We start from the raw sequence: 19,933 nt of genomic DNA, 5'->3' as shown, positions 1-19,933 counted from the left end.
TTCCCAACTATTCAATTCAAGTAGAATGTTCTCATATTGCTTACTATCAATCACGTGACTTTTTTGGACTTGACCGGGGGCAAACATGCGGTTGACTGGGGGGCAACTAGCGGATGCTAAGTCAAAACATCGAAACATATCAAAATAAGTCCTCAAACTATTGTATTTGACTATTTTCACGACATCAAACCAGAAAACAAGAGATCAAAACAATCTTCAGGATTCTACAAGCCATCAAAAAAGAGCTATTACCGGAAGTGATGTCTATTGTACCGTTCAAACCAAACTGCGACCAACAGCAAAATTATAATTTGGGCTACCTGTGGTTAACGAGGAGGCTAGGCTTGTATCTTTCTTCTCTACGTCACAGTAGGGTCACCAAAGAACATCACAAAAATCCTTCTTGATTCAAAATTACCTCGCAATAATCATGAACTACCGTATATTACCTTCAGTATTATGAACTAACTAATACTGCTCGAGGATTTACCTGAACTGTGGACAATGTGCAGTCGGAGGAATAAGCCAGTTTTCCAAGCCTTTGTATTCCTTGGTCTTGTGGGTTCTCTAGGATATTTCTTATATTTGTACAACACATTAACCGTCAAACTAGATCGATATGAAAGACAAATAAATAGATACGTTAAGCATCAAAAATCTCTATCATCACAGCTCCAAGGTGAGTACAATTTTTCCTCAGTTTTGTAATTTTAAGCGTTTAAAAGTTTCTAAGATCTGGGATACCTTAGTGTAAATATAAACAAATACAATACATTTTTGTAATAAAAAAAAGTTAAAAGATTTTATTTTTTAGTGGCAAAGTTATCTTTTTTGATAGCAATATTAGTAAAAAAAATTAAAACTATAATCCCATACGTAGAAAAAAGGCCTAAAATCTGGTATATACCTTTAAATATATCTGGGATACCTTACAAGTGTAAATAAACAAGAAAAGTTGCGCGATATTATTTTTTATGGGTAATAAGATTCTTTGTCTTAAGAGCAAGGATAGGTGATAATCTTTAAGAAATATCATAGCTTCAATGTAAATATCTACGACTTCAATGCAGTATTTTTTTAGGATTCCAATTTTAATCATTTTGTGCCACGTTGTTTACGCTTGAAATTGCTACTTTCAATTTCAAACGAACTCAGTCAAAACTTTCGAGTAATAATAACAAGATCCTCAAAAAGATATATAATCTACAATTTGAGATTTAATAGGAATAAAATGAGTGTTTATTTTGGTTCAAACTGACAATTAGCATTTAGATTGATAACTAGTTGTGTTTAATTTTTTTTAGTTAAATTGGTAGGATACGATATGTTGATTAATAATAGATTTATCAATGTCGGTGTTAAAAGCTGGTCCCTTTGTGAGGGCTGTTGAGTTGTCGAAAACCATTTAATGACTTAATTTGACGGAGGCCCCTATTTTGAATGCAACACAGCTTCAGTGTAAATAATTTTCTTCATTAACTTTCTGAATTCTGTGTTGGGTAAAGCCGGTTTAAAGTTTATTAACATGGAAGTCCCTCACACGTCCTAGTATTTATTAATCTATAGTATTGATAATAATATTGAAATGATAATAATAATTATTATTATACAGCTTCTTATTAATTCCATATAGAGTAACTGTCCAATTATTTTCTTAATTGGACAGGTCTTGTTGATATGGGATTAATTAGGCAGCTATATAATTAATAGGTAATGGGATTCCATGCTCCCCAATCAAGAAATAATTAGACTCAAAACATTCCTCTGACTGCCAAATAGGACTCAGGCTTTGGCCTCATCCAATTTTGTCAGTCCTCGGAATTTTCCTCATCAAATTATTTCTTAATTGGACAGCATGGAGTCCTATTACACATACTAATAATAATAATAATAATAATAATAATAATAATAGTAATAATACTTTTTGATTATTTCTAGTTGTTTATGAACACAGAGCAAGGCTAGAGAAGTCATTTGAAAAGGAAAAAGTTGATCACAAGAAAACTAAAGAAGGTAAATCTATATTATTGACTGTCCAGGAGGTTGGAATAGGGAAATGCAGAAAAAGCTGGCACGACCGGCTTCAAAAAGAGGGGTTCCTATTTTATTCTGACTACTGAGCATAAAGGATATGATTGGCTTCAAAAGATTCTCACAAAAGAGGGGTTCCATTGCACCATCACTAGATCTGCTACCTGTGTTGCATTATCAAAATTCCTTTTTTCAATTTAATTTTAGGTTCTTTTTTTTATCAGAACTTGAAGACTCCAAAAGAAGTTTCTATGTAAACATCACAAGAACCAGGGTAAGAAAACAATTACAGTCTGGCATCTGTATTGAACCTATGTCAAAAGGTTTCTGAGCATCGTGAAGACCTTTCCTTGATTTTCTTGAATGACCATAAAATGATGGCTCCAAAGTTAAGGTTGAACTTGGTACATTAAACACATTAAATGTTTCAACACATCAAGTCCAACCTTGATTTAGAGCCGACTATTGCATGTTTATTTGGTCACTAATTAAAAGCAAATTCGGGAAAGTTCTATTAGATTTAGAGTACTATCTATCGATAATCTGTTTAATATTGGATATGTAAAATCACCTTAACTTATTTAAGGTAATTATACCGGTCATCGGAGGGATGTAAACAGGGGCAGCGGAACCAGGGAGAACCGTGCTCCCCTACAAAATTTTTTTTGGGGGGGGGGCCTGGCCCCCTCACAAAATATTGGTTCTCAGTCATAGTTTTACACCGCATGCATCTGCAATCAAACAAAACAGCAGTCGTTATCACATAGCGTTAAATATAATATTTCAGTGCCCCCCCCCCCCCCCCCCCCAAACATTTTCAGCTTAATCCACTGCCCCTAGTAAAAGAACCACCAAGGACATAGAATAACCCTGGCAGTAACCACCTTTAGTGCCTATACACTTCATACCAACATCATACTCCCATGCTTGTAAGTTGCATAAAAAAGTAAATTATTTGAAAAAAAAAATCTCGAATTTGTAAAGTGGATTTAAGAAAAAGCAAGCTGATATTAGACACATTATAAAGCACCTTAAAGTTTGATAGAAAAGGCAATATATACATCATAATTAAACCATTATCATTATTATCATAGCTTGCATATAAATTAAGAAATTGCACTTAACATTGCATGATCATCTGCGTGCACTGTATTCATACTATAATAATGAAATGATAATTGTAATCATCTTGATGATTACATGTATAGCACAACTCTTTGTTATTATCACCATCCATTCAAATATTATCTTTGCAGCATGAAACACTTAACAGATTCAACTCATTAGAGACACAGCACAGAATGGTTAAGGTATGATCACACAGCTCATGTGTAAACACTTTATGTGAAGCAATAGACAGGGTTCCCAGGGGTCAGGGAAAAGTCAGGGAAAAACACAGCCAGGGAAAAGTCAAGGAATTTTTTATTTAGTCAAGGAAATTGTGATTTTCATCTAAAGTCAGGGAAAATTCAGGGAATTTTGTTTAAAGTTAACCATGAGCATCTGTGTGGTGTTCTAATCATGTTTAAACACTTCATATGAAGCAATAGAGCACTTGATAATTTGATATGAAGATGAAAAGATGCATTTGTGGCATTTAAATCATGTTTAAACACTTTATGTGAAGCAATAGAGCACTTTCTCATTTAATGTGAAGATGAAAAGATGCATTGTGGTGTTCAAATCATTTTTAAACACTTCATGCATGTGAAGCAATAGAGCACTTGTCTCATTTGATGTGAAGATGAAAAGAATAAATCTAATGCATTGTGGTGTTCAAATCATTTTTAAACACTTCATGTGAAGCTATAGAGCACTTGCTCATTTGACATGAAGATGAAAAGATGCACTGTGGTGTTCAAATCATTTTTAAACACTTCATATGAACCAATTAACAAATCGCACATAGATTTCCATTGTCTGTCCTCTTATTGATCATAGATGACGTCTTAAAATGTTCAAAACTAAAGTGGAACCACGAGCGCAGGGAGTGGTTTCACTGTAAAGTTTTGAACATTTTAAGACGTCATCTATGATCAATAAGAGGACAGACAATGGAAACCTATGTGCGATCTGTTGTTTTACAACAAACTGCGAAATGTTTACAAAATAAAATAAGCGAAAAGTTTTTCAAAAATTTGTCATTCAAGGAAAGCAAGGCGATAGACCAAACAGCTCCGATTATTGTGAGCTTTTGAATATTTTCGCTAAGATAGTTAGTTTTCATGATCATTAGAGGACAGAGTACAGAAGTAAGACGAAGGTTTTTCGGTTATTTACTTTTGAAAACTTCAAAGGTTATTTTATTACAAAAGTTTTTTTCATAAAACACGTCAACATTTCACAACCAAACTTCCTACGCTGTGATTGGCTAATTTTGACAGTTCTTTGACAGCCACTGTGAAAGAATGCTTGCTATTGGTCAAAACTTTTGACATTTACTTATAAATGACTTTTTTAGCTAAGTCGAAAAGAGTTTGAGTCAGAACTCAAAGGTTCTAAAAAACGAAGCTTACTAATAAGTTCAGCTAAGAAAAGCAATGTCAATTTCACTTGACAACATAGACATTCACGTTCTGGATGGAGCAGCCATTGAAGATCGACTCTGGAATGGAGTTAATGGCCATCTCAGACTGTACAAGCTCATTCAAGTCTTTTTCTTCGCAAGTTGCAAAGCGAGATGAATTTTTCACGTCTTCCTCTATCTTTTCCTCCTCCAGAACTGAATATTCGTCGGCAAGACTATCAGCAAGATTAAATTCAAAGTTTGGTTCCTCTTCTGGTTCCATTGTCGACTTTTATTAGCAAAATAAATTCGCAAAATCACAGTCCTTACGATAAAATCCTACCGGCGAGTCTTGTTTTCAAAAACATTACGTCATCCATGTGTCTGTCCTCTTATTGATCATAGCTCTCAGCCAATCAGAATGTGTTATTTACGTGAGTTGTTGTAAAATCTAGAACGCTTGCTTATTTGACATGAAGATGAAAAGATTCATTGTGGTGTTCAAATCATTTTTAAACACTTCATGTGAAGCAATAGAGCACTTGCTCATTTGATATGAAGATGAAAAGATGTATTGTGGTGTTCACATCATTTTTCAATTGATAAAACCATAAAAAGCCATGACAATAATATTGTTTACAGGATTGTATGGGACCCACTGTAATATATCTCACCCTCCAGGGACCACAGACTGTGAAGCTAATTTTTGATTGGGAGAGGGGGGTGTTGATATTTCAGAATCACTTGTTGCTCAACCAATCACAGTGTGTGAAATTCATGTCTTAAATTATACTAAAATTGAATAATGTTGTTAACAGGCCAAACATGAGCAGCTACAAGTAGAATACAACAGACTACAGCAGCAACATTCACGGTTAAGTGCAGAACACATAGCAGTCCATAACCAACAGGTCAATGCCTTTAATTCCATGAGAAGCCAAAAAGAAAATGAAGTATTAGGGCTTGAAGGTATGAACTTTGCTATTCAAAACCCAGCAAAACCAGAAATAAATCATCAATACCCTGAAATAACCTCTTGGCTTATCATAGTAAGGGCAGGGCTAATTCACAGATCAGATCCTGAAACAGCCTCTGGGCTGATCAAAGTCAGGGCACAGCTAACTCACATATCGAACCCTAAAACAACCTCTGGGCTGATCTAAGTCAGGGCACAGCTAACTCACAGATCGAACCCTGAAACAACCTCTGGGCTGATTTAAGTCAGGGCAAGGCTAACTCACAGATTGAACCCTGAAACAACCTCTGGGCTGATCTAAGTCAGGGCACTGCTAACACACAGTTAAAATTGGAATTTAGCTCGTAAGGTCTTGCGGAGAGAGGAATTCTTGAGAATCTTGAGAAAATCCCACGAGTCAAGGGATAGACGTGACAAACTCTATACTCACATGTGATGCTCCTGGGACCAATAAAAATGATAATTATCATATTTTTCACCTATCCCAACTCTTCCGTGTTTGCTAAAGATACTGAATAGGACTGGATTATTTTAAAATTTAAAACAAAGAATTCTGTTCTACTTAAGGAAATGACACATGGAAAAACAGTATTAAGGGAAAACAGTACCACAGCGTCCAGGGCCCAGTTGTACAAAGGGTGGATAGTGCTATCCGAGGCCTGGGATGAATCTTATTCACTGGATAAATTTATTGAATAACTTCGAATAATTTATTTGAAAACATTGTCTTATCCACTGGATAAGGAATTCTCCATTGGATAGTGCTATCCACCCTTTGTACGACCAGGTCCTGATATATTAATCATATTAATCATAGTTAATATTAATGTATTGACTTTTAGTGAGTGTCTTGTTATTTTCCATAGCTCAAGTCAATACTTTAAAGAGACAGGTTGGAACATGGAAGCGTCAATACAGCACTCAGCACGAAGAGGCTGAATACTATAAGGTAGAACTATGAAAATATCAATAAGTGGGCGAATAATCCCTTTTGAAGAGAGGCGGTCAGGTGTAAAAACCTGAGAAAACAACACATGTGGCAAGGAAGAGAATAACGCAGCAAACAACTTTGACGCACACATTGCTAAGTCAATAATCAAGCCAGTGACTCCTTGCTTTACCACTCTCTTCATTGCTGGGCGCTGATCGAGACAACAGTCATGACAGGGAAATTGGGCAATACGCTGTTGTCAATCAGCGGCGGTGTATTGCCCTATTTCCACTGTTGTCTTGAGCAGCACTGTCGCAAGGGGTTTTCCTCCCTCTTTAATAGTCAACATGTGAGTTGAGTTCTATGTGCTGTAAATTAAGTAAAGATAGTGGTAGTGTGTTTTGAGCGAACCTTGTGGAAGAGCTATTTGCATTGATTGTCTGCTGTAAAAAATTATGTATAAATTTATTCATTCCAGGGCTTGCACGAAAGTGCGCAAAAAGAAGTAGAAAGGTATAGAGCAACAGTGTTAGGACTCCATGAAAAAATGAAGGTCAGTTTTTCTATTTTTGTTCTCACTGTACAATGGGGTAGCCAGATTTTAGGTTCCTTCCTTCCTTCCTTCCTTCTAGAAAGCTAGAAATGGTATATATTATTTTATTTTTTTGTACTCATTTTCAAAACGTTTTTTCTTTAACGATTTTCAGAAACATCAATCACTTTTTGGAACCGTCTTGAATACCAACAAATTTTCTGGAATAAATGGTAAGTTCTGTATCAGAAATAAATATTATTATATTATTAAAAGACGCTAGTGTAATAAAATCTGTTTTTGGGACTGTTCGCCGTTTATTTTTTTACAGGCATGGGACTTGGGGGGAGGAGGGGAGAGGGATTTTTTAAATTTTAACTTAAAATGTATGACCCCTTCCCAACATGATTTTTTTTAAATAAAATAAAGCAGGATAATTGCTTATATAACTTTTTTTGTTGTTATTTTTATATTTTTATATTTTTGTTTTTAATTTTTATTTATTTTTTTATCTCCAGTTTCGTTTTCCAAATTACCGCTGTGTTCCTTGATCACAGACTCATTTGCACAGGGTTAGCCTCGAATCAGTGTTTAAATATCAACAAATAACAACGGTAAAGTAAAGAATGCACAACTTTAACAATACAAACACTTTGAAACTTGACGGACCTTGACTGGAACACGGGAATATTCTGCACAAAATCGAGGTTAAGCCTGTGCAAAGGAGTCTGTAATCAAGGAACACAGCGGTAATTTGAGACTCGAAACTGGTCTATGATGAAACCAACCTACAAATCAATACTTGACGCTATTCAAAGTGGTGTGCATTCTGTGCATATAATTTGATTTTAATCCCTATTATTTAGATCTCACGAAAATTGTTCAAAATAAAATTCCCCGTGGTCATGTAGTGGGCAATCCTGACGCCATACCTGGCCACACCCAGGTTACCATGGCGACAAGAGTTCCATTAAAACGCAATGAAAGGACCGCCGAGCAGGTCCATGAAGATGTCGATAAAAGAAAGATAGGTAACGCTGGAAAAGAAAATGAAGAAGCAGCTGATGATAGTGATGAAGATAACGAGGACCCAAGGTACGTGTTAGATATCGGTTCCGAGGTTGAGAAAAGACTGGGTCGAATTAAAACTGCAGTGCATTGTGGGACTGTTTTAGGTGACGTAATTCCAAGATGGCGTTTATTTCGTCACTTGCAACAATTTTCCATCATTTGAAGCGCGCAAACAGTAAATCAGATAGGGCGGTTTTGGTCCCAAAAATGGGGCCAAAATTTTGACCCTATTGTGGTTTCCTTAAAGTAGGGCTATTTTCAGTGGCACTACCGGTAGGGGCCATTTTTTTAGCTCTGATTTTGGGACTGTTTTAGCCCCTTATATGGATTTTCCCCCTGATTTGGCCTAGTTGAGGGGGCCCAAAACAGTACTGATAGACCCATACCAAAATTGCTTCTGTGGGACCAAAATGGCATTGTTCTATTTTGGCCCTAGCCTGGGCTAAAATAGCACTACCTTGAAAAAGCCAATACAGCTCTCTGGGACCAAATTGGTCTTCTCAAATTTACTGTGCACGGTTTTCTACGTGTAAAACCATTTATCACACTTCTCCTCCATCTCTTTCACCTTTTCACCTTAATCTTTTTTTTTTTCACTCAAAAAAGCTTGTCACCACCGCAAGTACAGCAGTTGCGCAGCACAAACGGGGTCCAACTGAAATAATGCAAAGGCGCCTTTGGTAGCCGCTATACAGTCAATGTATGGGCCTTTATCACACGGCGGCCATGTTTATTCTCATGAGAATAAAAACCTTTGCTTCCCCAGCATAAATTAATTCTCAAGCGCTTGAATTTGAGGCTATGCGTGGTGGAAGCTATTGTTCAGTCCAACATGGCTGCCGCGTGAATAAGGGCTATGACCCCGCGTGAGCACAGCTCTAACCAAAATGAATTAGTTAGGGTTGATTTGAGAGGAGGGATGAAAAACAGCCTATCTAATTATCAAGCTTCACTTTGCGGTTTATCTACTTGATAATTTTCTTTATTCTTTTGTTGCTGCCTTGCAAGGCCAATACCCAATATAAAAGTTAGAAGGGTGAGTTTTTCATTCATATATTTTTACAGACAAAAAGCTGCTCAGGTTCCTGTAACAATAGCACAAGCAACTACTCCACCCCCAGTCTATGTGCCACCCGGTGAACCATGTGAGTATCCCGAAGTATTCATTACAGGTTATTTATGTTAAGTCGTTACATGATCACATGCTGCCAGGCCATGTTAGTTGGTATGCAGTATAATTTAATCATTTTACTTTGGGAAACTAGAATTTGGGGATGGGGATGGGGATGGGGATGGGGATGGGGATGGGGATGGGGATGGGGATGGGGATGGGGATGGATGAAATTTTTGATGTTTCTTCTTTCTTGCTAAGTACCTGACGGAGCTCGCCCAGATATTTTTAGACGGCACCAGAACCGCATACAGGAGACGAAGGACAGGCCACACGAGTCACAAACCATGCCCATTGTGTTACAAGACAGTACAACCATGGAATCGTTAGCTGTGTTACTCGCCGTGAGTATTTTGTTTAATATTTCTTTGTATAAACCTCTTGCACTGAGTCCCAAGACAAATCGTTCAGGGGAATAAAACAATTTAACAAATAGACATATGTGTCTGTCCTCTTATTGACGATAAATTGCGTCATCACATTGTCAAAGTAGTGTGGATTCAGCGCGCGAGAAATTTGTAAGTTATTGTAAAAAGATGTTTTTGGTATAAGAAAAGACTGCCTATTTATTAGTGTCCATACTCGAAACTTAAGTCAAATGTACATATTTTTGACTAATAGCGCAGCGCAACCGTGACGTCATAAAAACGAAGACAAAGGCGATATTCGGACAAACAAACTTACAAGTTTACTTTCATCAGATAATTTTCACAGCAGATCGCTGTTGATCTTAGTTTACATGGGCTATTATTGTAACTTTAAGTAAAAATAATAAAATCGGTTCGTATAATCCTCGTAGCGGTTAAACAGAATGCAATGTTTGTCCGAATCTTTAAGCTATTTTTAGAATCAGTGCGCTGCGCTATTCGAATACGATTCCGAGCATGCGCAGACGTTTTTCACTCGTGTCAGTCAAAGGGGCTTTAAATTGAGATGTAAATGTCAAATTGCTCCGCCTCCGCTACTCTTACGCTACCACAATGCTCTCCCAACTATCCGCTTGTGTCCAGAACACGATCTACGCGCGCTAAGCGTTGACCATTCCTTGATTATTATGCGATTTGCAAACATGAGAGATGGTTAGTATGAGGAGTGGGTCACTAGGAAATCAATGCAAGGACCTATATGTTTATACTTGGCATTTAGCCTTCTCGACAAGCGTCTCTTCTTTTACTCTTTGGACGAATGCAATGCCAGTTACGTAAACCACAGGCATCCCAGGATATATTACGAATGAAAACTATTTACCTTTGATTTATGATCATTAGACAACAGCAAAACCTCACCAAGTGGTTCCCAAGCCTCTCACGACTAAAAGACACGAGCAGGTAAGAATAGCTGCTCTATCGAGCTGCATATACGGGACTGTTTTATTTTTTACGGGCATTGGGGGGGGGGGGGGGGGGGGGACTTGTGGGATCTAGCGAAGGGGACTACGTAAAAAAATATGGCATTTAAGGTGGCCTATCCCCCTTTTTCAGAACATGTCAGGTGTTTTGAAGATGCATCTGAAGACACATGAATATGGAAACAATAGAAAAAGAATCTTATTAGCAAGAGAATGACACGTGGTCTGAAATGGGAAAACATTACGCCCAAGTTAAACCGGCTATTCTCAAGAGGTTTCAAGTTTCAAAACAATGCATCCAAAGTAGAAATAAATAAATAATATCAAAACTGAAATATAATAAATTTATTAAACTTGGTGTCCGTGGTGATAGGTAAGGCAAGCTCCACTGGGGGAATCGGAAGGAGAATCGAAGGCAGACAACGAAGGGGAACAAGAAACTGAAGAACAAAAAGTACAGAGGTATTTGAGTCACAATGCTGGAAATGCAGGTAACTCTCATCGCCTGCAGCAACAACAGCAGCAACAACAGCAGCAACAACAGCAGCAACAACAGCAACAACAGCAGCAACAACAGCAGCAGCTACAGTCACGACAGGAACAACAACAGCAACAGCAAAATCATGAGCAACGACAGCATCAACAACAACAGCAGCATCAACAGCAGCAGCAGCAACGACAGCAACAAGAACTGCAGCAGCAAAGGGAGCAGCAGCCACAACAGCAGCGACAGGAACAACAGCAGCGGGAACAAAATCCCGATAGATCCGATAGAAAGGCTAGAGACGTCCATAAAAATGCAGGCATGAGGCATGAGGAACAATTCAGAAGACCAATACCCAGGCCTGGTGGACGAGAGAAGAAAAAGATTGGCGGAGAAGATAGTGAGAACGTTGAGCCGCAAGATGATGGAAATAATAGAGGAAAGAACCCTAACTTACAAGAAGAAGGTAAAATAGCCATTGTTTGTTTTTCTCCAGTATTCCCGCTTCGAGGGTTTTTATCGAGGATATTCGGGTTTCCTTTTACTGCTACAAAACTTATACCACCCTTGATTCCCTTAATAGGCCCTTTGCAGCTCAGTAATTACATGCTGATTTTATCACTGAGAGCAAATGAATGAACATCTTAATTCTCATGAGTAAAATTTACTAGAGAGCAAACAAACTTTCTACAACTTGTTTCAAGGGCCTATTCTATAGAAGTTTACTGGTTGGTAAGTGTCACGTCTGCGAGGGCCTGGGGTCTGGGTCCGATTCCTGTACTCAAACTCACATGAGTAGAGTTTGTGAAGGCTCTCCCTTGTTTCAATGGGGTTTCCGGTTGTCCTTTTCGCGAAACATTGAAAGCTTTATCCCGATTCGATTTGAGTTAACCGTGTCCTGACTTAGATCAGCCCAGAGGTTGTTTCAGGGTTGAATCTGTGAGTTAGCCGTGTCCTGACTTAGATCAGCCCAGAGGTTGTTTCAGGGCTCAATCTGTGAGTTTTGCCATATCCTGACTTTGATCAGTCCAGAGGTTGTTTCAGGGTTCGATCTGTGAGTTAGCCATGCCCTGACTTAAATCAGCCCAGAGGTTGTGTCAGGGTTTGATCTGTGAGATAGCCGTGCCCTTGATCCTCAAACTGGTGAATTAAATATTTCTCTTACCACTCTTTTCATTGCTACACACTGATCGAGACAACAGTCGCGACAGGGAAATTGGGCAATACACTTCCGTCAATCAGATAAATTGGTCGGTACCTTTATATTCCCTGATTGGCAGCAGTTTATTGCCCTATTTCCCTCTCGCAACTGTTGTCTCGATCATCGCGTAGCAGTGAAAAGAGTGGTAACGCAAAGAGAATTTCTCATAATCTTGATGTTTTTTATATAGTTTGTATTTTCTTATTCGTATTGACTTGATAATGACGTTACGTAAACGTCGAAACGTCGTCTTTTATTAAAATGTTTTTAAAATATAATTTTTTATCGCTGAATTTCTTGGTTAAATCTTGATGTTGTTAAACTTTATTTACGTTTTAAAGAGAATGACAACGAAGAAGATGAAGGCGATGAAGAAAAAGACGAGAGAGAGAACACACAAGATCAAAGAAGCAACCAAAACCAAGGAATCCCACGACCGGATGGCAACAAACAAGCCAACCCTGCAGGAAATGAAGAAGAACGAGAGAAGCAAGAAGATGACGAAAGAAACAGAGAACCAGGAGCAAACCTACGTGGTTTAAGGCAAGCTAGTTAAAAAGGAAAAATGGCGACGCTGTAAATTTAACTGAATTCGCCTTTTGTGTCCAAGATGCTTTTGTCTATATTACCAGGGCAAGTAAGATTAGTTTCGGTCCCAGATCCCCACGGTTCTAAGTGAGAGGGCCGTGAGGATCTAGGACCGAAACGTATGACGGCTGTGAAGGAGACTAGTAATATAGATACATTTAAGAAAATTAATTTCCCCAGAGTGGTGATTTGAAAACGATGGCACAGGTTACATATCGATATCAGCGTGATTACTACATGTTCATAATATAGAAGTTTCCGTATCTTCGGCATGAAATAAAAGATTGCATGCACGAGATAGCAAAATGATATCTAAAAAAATGTACTGGAAGAACCAATGGGAAGGAATAACTTTGACTCATATTATGAAATGAGTAGTATGGTAATTGAGATTTGATGTTGATGGAAATTCAAAGACGTTTCCAAATCAGAATTTTTTTGAAGAGTGTAGAGGCTTGCACCATCACGTGACATGTTAGATGGTACAATCGTTTTACACGAGAAAGGATTCAACAGACCCCTTCACACTTCCCTGCGCCATCTTAAAAGGTAGCCGTGCCTTTGCATCGAAGCGAGACGAACGGTGAGCATGCAATGATAGAAACATGTGAATAATTGTCCAAGGTGTTAAAAAAGGTCTCTATCATTGCAAGCTCACTTTTCGTCTCGCTTCGATGCAAAGGCACGGCTACCTTTCAATATGACGCAGGGAACTGTGAAGGGAACTATTCCCAACAGCAAAGGGATGTTATTGTTCTGCAAACTAACCAGAGGTAGCCCAAGCTGTATAATGGGCGCCGGCACGTGATGGTGCAAAGCCTCTATTGCTTGTGGTCTTTCTGTAGTCGTAGTTGATTCTCTGAACGCGGGACCTCCTTAAACCGGCCAGTAGCTGGTGCCACAAACAGTGCTCGATAAAAGGGGTTTATGTAACAAAAGTTGGCATAGAATTCGAAGATTATGGAACACGATTTTTGAAAAAAATCTGGTGTAGCAAAATATATAGAAAGAGCACAAATACAAGCATATACAAATACAATGTATTCAGTTCTAAGAGTGTTGTAACATATTTCTAAGCTAAATTGTTATTTATTCACGACATAGTTAATAGAGGGGTATGGTTAGGAAACTATCGTTATAGGTTATCGTTCACTTTTTTCAAGCGTGACCGTGCACAATCCTTTGTTTTACCATTGTTGGGAACTGCTGAGTGAACAGACCAAAATCTTTCTTTTGCCTGCTAGTTCAAAATACTTAAAGATTTTAAAGAGATATTTGAATATTCCTTACAATGATCCCATAGACAAAGTTTGTTTGCTTATTTTGCAATTTCGGATGAGCATAAATCAAACATATTGCACGGTCAAGACCGGTTCAACCCGGCTCACAAGCGAACAGAGACCTGATAACAATAGGTTTCCTAACCCTTCCCCTCTATTAACTAGGTTCACTACCATTATCAAATTAACTAAATTGGTTTCTATAAAAATGATCTTAGTATACTTAAACTTCGAGTTCTTTATTACTCGACAGGCAGGGATTAGTCTCGACTAGAATATTCAAGTGTTCGCATGAAGGGCCATGGAATTTCAAACTGTTTGTATTATAATTGAAGTTTTGCATTCTTTACTTAACCGTTGGAATTTGTGAATTGATGCGGGTTTTCACGGCGGCCATGTTGGAGGAACTTAACAAAAAAATTGTCAATGAACTCTTTTGTTATATCCTCCAACATGGCCGCCGTGTCTTTTGTTATTTTATTCTCTTGGGAATGAAAACCATCAATATAGACACTGGTTCAAGGCTTACCCCTGAGTAAATTAGTCTGTAATCAAGGAACACAGCGGTCATTTGGAACTCCAAACTCGTCTATTCTTTATTACTCAGGCAGTGGTTAACCTCGACTATGTGTAGAATATCCAGCAATGTGATGATTGCCACACAGCCCCCCACCCCCATCCCCCCTTTTTTTCGTGCTGGAAATAATTACTATTAGGATAGAACTATGGTCAGTAACAATAAGATAGCTGAAAAAAAGAATATTAAATCTATTTATAGGCACATCAATTTTTCAGGAATAAAGTAAATAAAAGTTATCTACGTCTAGTTAATTTTTGAAAGTTGATAGTTGAATAATTGATTTTTGGATTTAATTTCCCACATTTGAATGTGAACTACAAACTGTTCGTCAATCTACTTCGTGGTGCTACTTCTTCTGTTAATAATAGAGCTTTTTCAAGGAATTAGGGAATCAACTCGCATCTCTTTTTGTACATGTAATCGCCAGTGAAAGTGTCAGGCCGTCATTAGTTGATGAGCGAGAATCGCCAAGCATGCTCACTAGCTGAATTCTCATTGTTTTGGTGCTATAGATCTCACCATCTTATTTTTAGTCTGTCGTTTTGGTATAAAAGACGTAAACATTGAAGCAGACTCTTCCATTGCTTATGCTCCAAGCTGGCCCGCGATCCAATAAATGAATGCTGTACCATACGACCAACGGCTCATTTCTTTTAACGGTCAGAGGAACGGTAAGATTAGGAAACACGAGGTTTTCATCTTCGTTCGTTTGATTTGGAATAGCATACCAAACGTTGTGACTTGAAGGATATCTGTTGCTTGGGAATATACGATTGTTGTTCGCATTCGTAATTATGATGTCAAGTCTCTTGTTTGTGTAACCTCGGGTACAGATTTTACAGCACGAACACCCCCACTTTCCAGCACATTTAGGATCGGATTTGTTGCACGTTATAGAACCGCTGACGAAGGCTAGCTTCATTCCTGTGACTTGACCACTAGCTGGCATGACGACTTGTACATTGGCCGTGGTGCTGAGGCATATGGAGGATAAGTTGACTTTCATCCATCTTGCTGGGTTTAGGAGAAAGAAGTAAAAAAAGCGAAAAACAAATTAGTTGATTCTAAGACCGACATTTACAATTTTCAGCAATCGTTGTCTGCTCTATATGCTGTGTGTCAAAAACACATTTTAGCTCGTCCGACATAGCAACAGTAACTAGGGAGGTAGAACAATGAATGCAGGATAATTTGGCTGAGAAATGAGCTTTTAAGGTAATGCGATCGTTCATTCGTGCGCATCTTTCCTGCGCACGAGCTTTCTATTCATTTTCGAAGTATTCAGTGATTGGGCTTCCTGTGGTGAAGCTCTGGCGCATTGTCTTCTACAGCGATAATTTAAACACCTTGCACAATGACCTACTCTGATTATTCTACTATAAGTCCAGATTTACTAAGGCTACAACATAAAAAAATGAAGGTAGATCATTGGGCAACATTTTGAGTAATTCACGCAATGTCCGCCAATTTGGATCGTAAAGCACCGTCAAAATGTACTGTTTTATAAATTTAACCGTTGAGAACTCATTCTTAAACACAATAAAATTAGCGACTTCGGGTTAATAATCATAATATGTTAACGTATATGTCGTTTGAAATTGTTTATGTTAAGAGAGCTTGCAATTTACATAATCCTATTTTCCCCGAAAACACGGCCGCAAGCCCTATTTAAAAATATATATATCTTGTAAACGAATTCGGGGACTCCCATTTTTCATTTCATATTTTCATAATATCTAGAATTCATAATAAATGTTTGCGTAAATTTTTCAAAGAAATGTTGGGGAAAATCTGCACGAGCGCGTCACCATAAATCAACACTAGAATTGTTATTTGAGCAGGATCTGAGTCCTTTTTCAATGACAGTGACAAGTTACAAGCAAAAAAAGTAAGAGAATATCGTCGTAAAGTGAAAAAATAAATGATAGGGATGGTAAGAAATTAAACAGACTGATCCGAAGAAATATGTCGACGATAACACATCAATCACACAAATATATATATATATATATATATATATATATATATGTATAGAATTGTCCCTTTCCCAGTGCCCAGCATCATCTTAAAAGCCTTTGCATTGGAGGGAGACGATCTATCATTGCAAGCTCACCGTTCGTCTCGCTTCGATGCAAAGGCACGGCTATCTTTCAGGATGTACTCACGTTCTTTCGGTTTTTCCTCTCGTTGGCAAACAGGAAAACCCTAAAGATGCGTAAAAAATAATTATTTACTTATCAAGATTTTGGCTCTTCAAATTCATTCAACGTTTCAATTATTTCTTCATTGACAATTGCCATCTTTTAGACCAAGAATAGAATTGAGCCTGCTGATTCAATACACCATCGTTCAGTCCATGGTGTTTGTATTTGAACAGGGCGACCTGTATGTGTTTTTGCAGTCCAATGTTTCTCTGACAAAACTATAACACGTAAAGTGCATACCATATTTTATTATATAGATATCGATGAAATACCAGGTTTTCTCTAGTGTCGAAAACTTGATATCTTTCACCAGTGGAAGATACCATATCTTTCTCACGTGAAGATATCGCTGTTGATAGAATTTTTGAGCTTTTGTTTTATTTAAGTTTTATCGATATCTATATAATAAACAGAACATTACATGGCCGCTTGGAGATACGAATTTTATCTTCTCGTGTTCAATTTAGATATCTCACTCGTTCGCTGCGCTCACCCGTGAGACATCAATTGAACACTCGAAGATAAATTTCGAATCTCCGCGCGCCCATGTAATATCCTCTATACATGCGTGAAAAATTTAACTATAACAAAAATTGTTTGTAGGTCTACTGAACTTACTAATTTCTGCAAATGTGTTCAATTTCTTTTTCAAAGTTTTTCACAGATATTTATATAAATTATGCACTATCATCGTTTGATAAATGTTATGTTAGTAGATCTGGTCAGTCGGTTAGTTCTGCCTGTGCTTCGAGGGTACTTTTCCTCCTCCTCCTTCTCCTTTTCCCTTTCCTCCTTCTCCTTCTTCTCCTCCTCCAGCTTTAGCTCCCGCTCCTCATCGGCATCATCATCGTCATCATCATCATTGTCGTCGTTATCATTATCATCGTCATCATCATTTTTACCATCCTCTTCACCATCATTATTACTATTATCATTACCATGATCATCTCACGCGCGAAATCGTATTGATGGTTTCCACGTCGGCCATGTTGGAGGACTTTAACAAAAGAATTGTCAGTGAATTATTCTGTTATATCCCCCAACATGGCCGCCGTGTCTTTTGTTATTTAATTCTCTTGAGAATGGTTGAAAACCATCAATACGTATTGACAGAATAGCGTTTAAAAAAGAAATATGGCAAATCATTCGTAAGCATTAGATATTAAAAAAAGTATTCATTTTTTGGGAAGATGATGTTTAATATAAAGAGAGCGATTTTACAATTTCATTAATTTGTTCTGTAAACGTACTGGGAAAAAGCAATTAATCAAAAGTCGTGAAGAGATCTCGAGTACTCTTTAAATTCAGTAGTTTTAATTGTATTTTCAATAAGACTGCATTAAAAAGCGGGCATAATGTTGAGAAATATAAATTTATCGTAGAAAATAATTTCCAAGATCACAATACAATATACTTATGTAGACGAAAACGAAGAAACGTCAGAAATTGAAGTCGAAATTGTCATAGGCGATGTTGGTGAATAATTACTCAAAATGATGAAGTTTACAGTCAATCGCGGAACAAGAGAGAACAAATAGGTTGTCAGCAATTTTTCAATAAATGATTCTAGTTTGACATTTTGTTGAAATTAAAAAATCGCAAATTTAGAACTTTTCCTGAAGAAACGGAGGCTTGACAGTCGACTTAGATTTTTCGAGACCCATAATACTGCGTAATCAATTGAAATAATTTTAGCGCTTCACGCTATGCTTGCGAAAAGTTGTATTTTTGATAACTAGTTCTCATGGTTTTTACCTCTATGTTAAAAAATCCACTTCCTTACCTGTAAAGTATTTATTATTGTCTCTGTTCTGTATTTGTTATTTAGAAAAATAATTTCAAATAATTTCTCTTTCATCTAGTGAGCTCACTAGAATTATATCCGATTCCTTCAAAGCACTAGTTCCTGATCGCATTGCCCTCTAATACTCCCATTTCAAGTTCGCCTTTGCTCAGTCTTAGCCTCAATTGTGTACAAATGTGGTCTTTTCTTTTATTAAGGTCCATCGTATAGTAAGGAATGTACGTACTACGGTACAATACGAGTTGATTAAAATGCCACGAGTTTTGGTTGGATAGCTGAATATTATTACGCGAGTTCACGCACATAACCGAGACTAAGGCTGAGCAAAAAGAACTCGAAACTAGAGTATTATAAATATCTTACGATCAAGTCTGTACAGGAAACCTTGTTATAAGCTAGATCATGCATGACGACCTACCTGGCTAATTTTTTTGGGCAGTTGTTGGAAGACACAACCTGAAGCATAGACTAGTAAAGAGTCTTTTCCGTAATGCTTATTCTCTTCAACCCAACACCTATTCAAATCACAAATGCCCAAGTCTTCTATTTCTCTAAAGCAAAAGTTGTAGGAAAAGCAACTTGGTTCATTATCGCAGGCTACAATGCATCCTAACCAATCGGTATCTATGAGTCTTCGAAGCTGAAATTTTGGAAGCAGGATACGGTGTTTCACAGTTGCGGGACAATGGCCGATGACTTTGAAAGAGCAGTCAAAATGTAATGATAATATCATAAAAACTATACAACGATTGATCAATTGTTTTTGGAATTCCATGCTTGTCTTGGTTGGTATGTGTTGTTTTGTAGATCAAGGTTGGCTGCTGGAAGAACGAAGAAAAGCAGCTGTATAAACGCAGACAATCCGTCAATCTTAACACTCGCGTTTAAGAGTGACTGTCTGTAACGATCAAGCAAAATTCAAAATCCGTGGCAAACTTCGAAAAATCGATTTCGCTCATACTTTCAAGTTAGTTAGGGTAATGTATCCTAAGAATCGCTGTTTGATCAAATAACGCTTCATTATGGAGAAAAATGGAATTTTTCAAACACTCCCGAAAACGCCGTTCGCGACAGTAAATTTTGACTCAACTTTCGCGGCTGCTGGAGAAAAAAAAAGCAATACTGGGAATTAAAACAACCCATATTCTTGAAGAACAATCTATTGAGTACGATATGCGTGACTTTGGGATCAATTGTACAATTTTAAGATAACAAAATAATTTTAT

At 37.6% G+C, this 19,933-nt stretch overlaps 2 protein-coding genes across 3 annotated transcripts; one reads left to right on the top strand and one right to left on the bottom strand.

Moving 5' to 3' along the window:
- The first annotated feature begins 373 nt into the window (after nt 1–373).
- On the top strand, nt 374–14,935 carry LOC116292200 (uncharacterized). 2 transcript variants are annotated; one of them, XM_089029736.1, is made up of 14 exons: nt 374–679; nt 1,939–2,013; nt 2,256–2,305; nt 3,288–3,341; nt 5,356–5,506; nt 6,380–6,462; nt 6,923–6,997; nt 7,152–7,209; nt 7,843–8,071; nt 9,113–9,192; nt 9,420–9,562; nt 10,487–10,546; nt 10,940–11,516; nt 12,593–14,935. In XM_089029736.1, exons 1-14 carry the CDS (start codon nt 505–507, stop codon nt 12,805–12,807), a joined length of 2,025 nt encoding a protein of 674 aa, XP_088885862.1. In that variant the 5' UTR covers nt 374–504; the 3' UTR covers nt 12,808–14,935. The 2 variants fall into 2 exon arrangements, with proteins under 2 accessions (XP_088885862.1, XP_088885863.1); XM_089029737.1 differs by lacking the exon at nt 3,288–3,341.
- Nucleotides 13,866–19,520, bottom strand: LOC116292205 (uncharacterized). Its single transcript, XM_031699469.1, has 3 exons — nt 19,126–19,520; nt 16,865–16,904; nt 13,866–15,713 (listed from the first exon to the last, which is right to left on the bottom strand). Exons 1-3 carry the CDS (start codon nt 19,480–19,482, stop codon nt 15,229–15,231), a joined length of 882 nt encoding a protein of 293 aa, XP_031555329.1. The 5' UTR covers nt 19,483–19,520; the 3' UTR covers nt 13,866–15,228.
- Nucleotides 19,521–19,933: the final 413 nt, after the last annotated feature.

This window comes from Actinia tenebrosa, unplaced genomic scaffold (assembly GCF_029948245.1).
Source record: "Actinia tenebrosa isolate PJP-AT-01 unplaced genomic scaffold, QUT_ActTen_1.0 PGA_scaffold14__42_contigs__length_11649687, whole genome shotgun sequence".
Taxonomy (NCBI): Eukaryota; Metazoa; Cnidaria; class Anthozoa; order Actiniaria; family Actiniidae; genus Actinia; species Actinia tenebrosa.
This window is presented reverse-complemented; position numbering and strand designations above follow the sequence as displayed.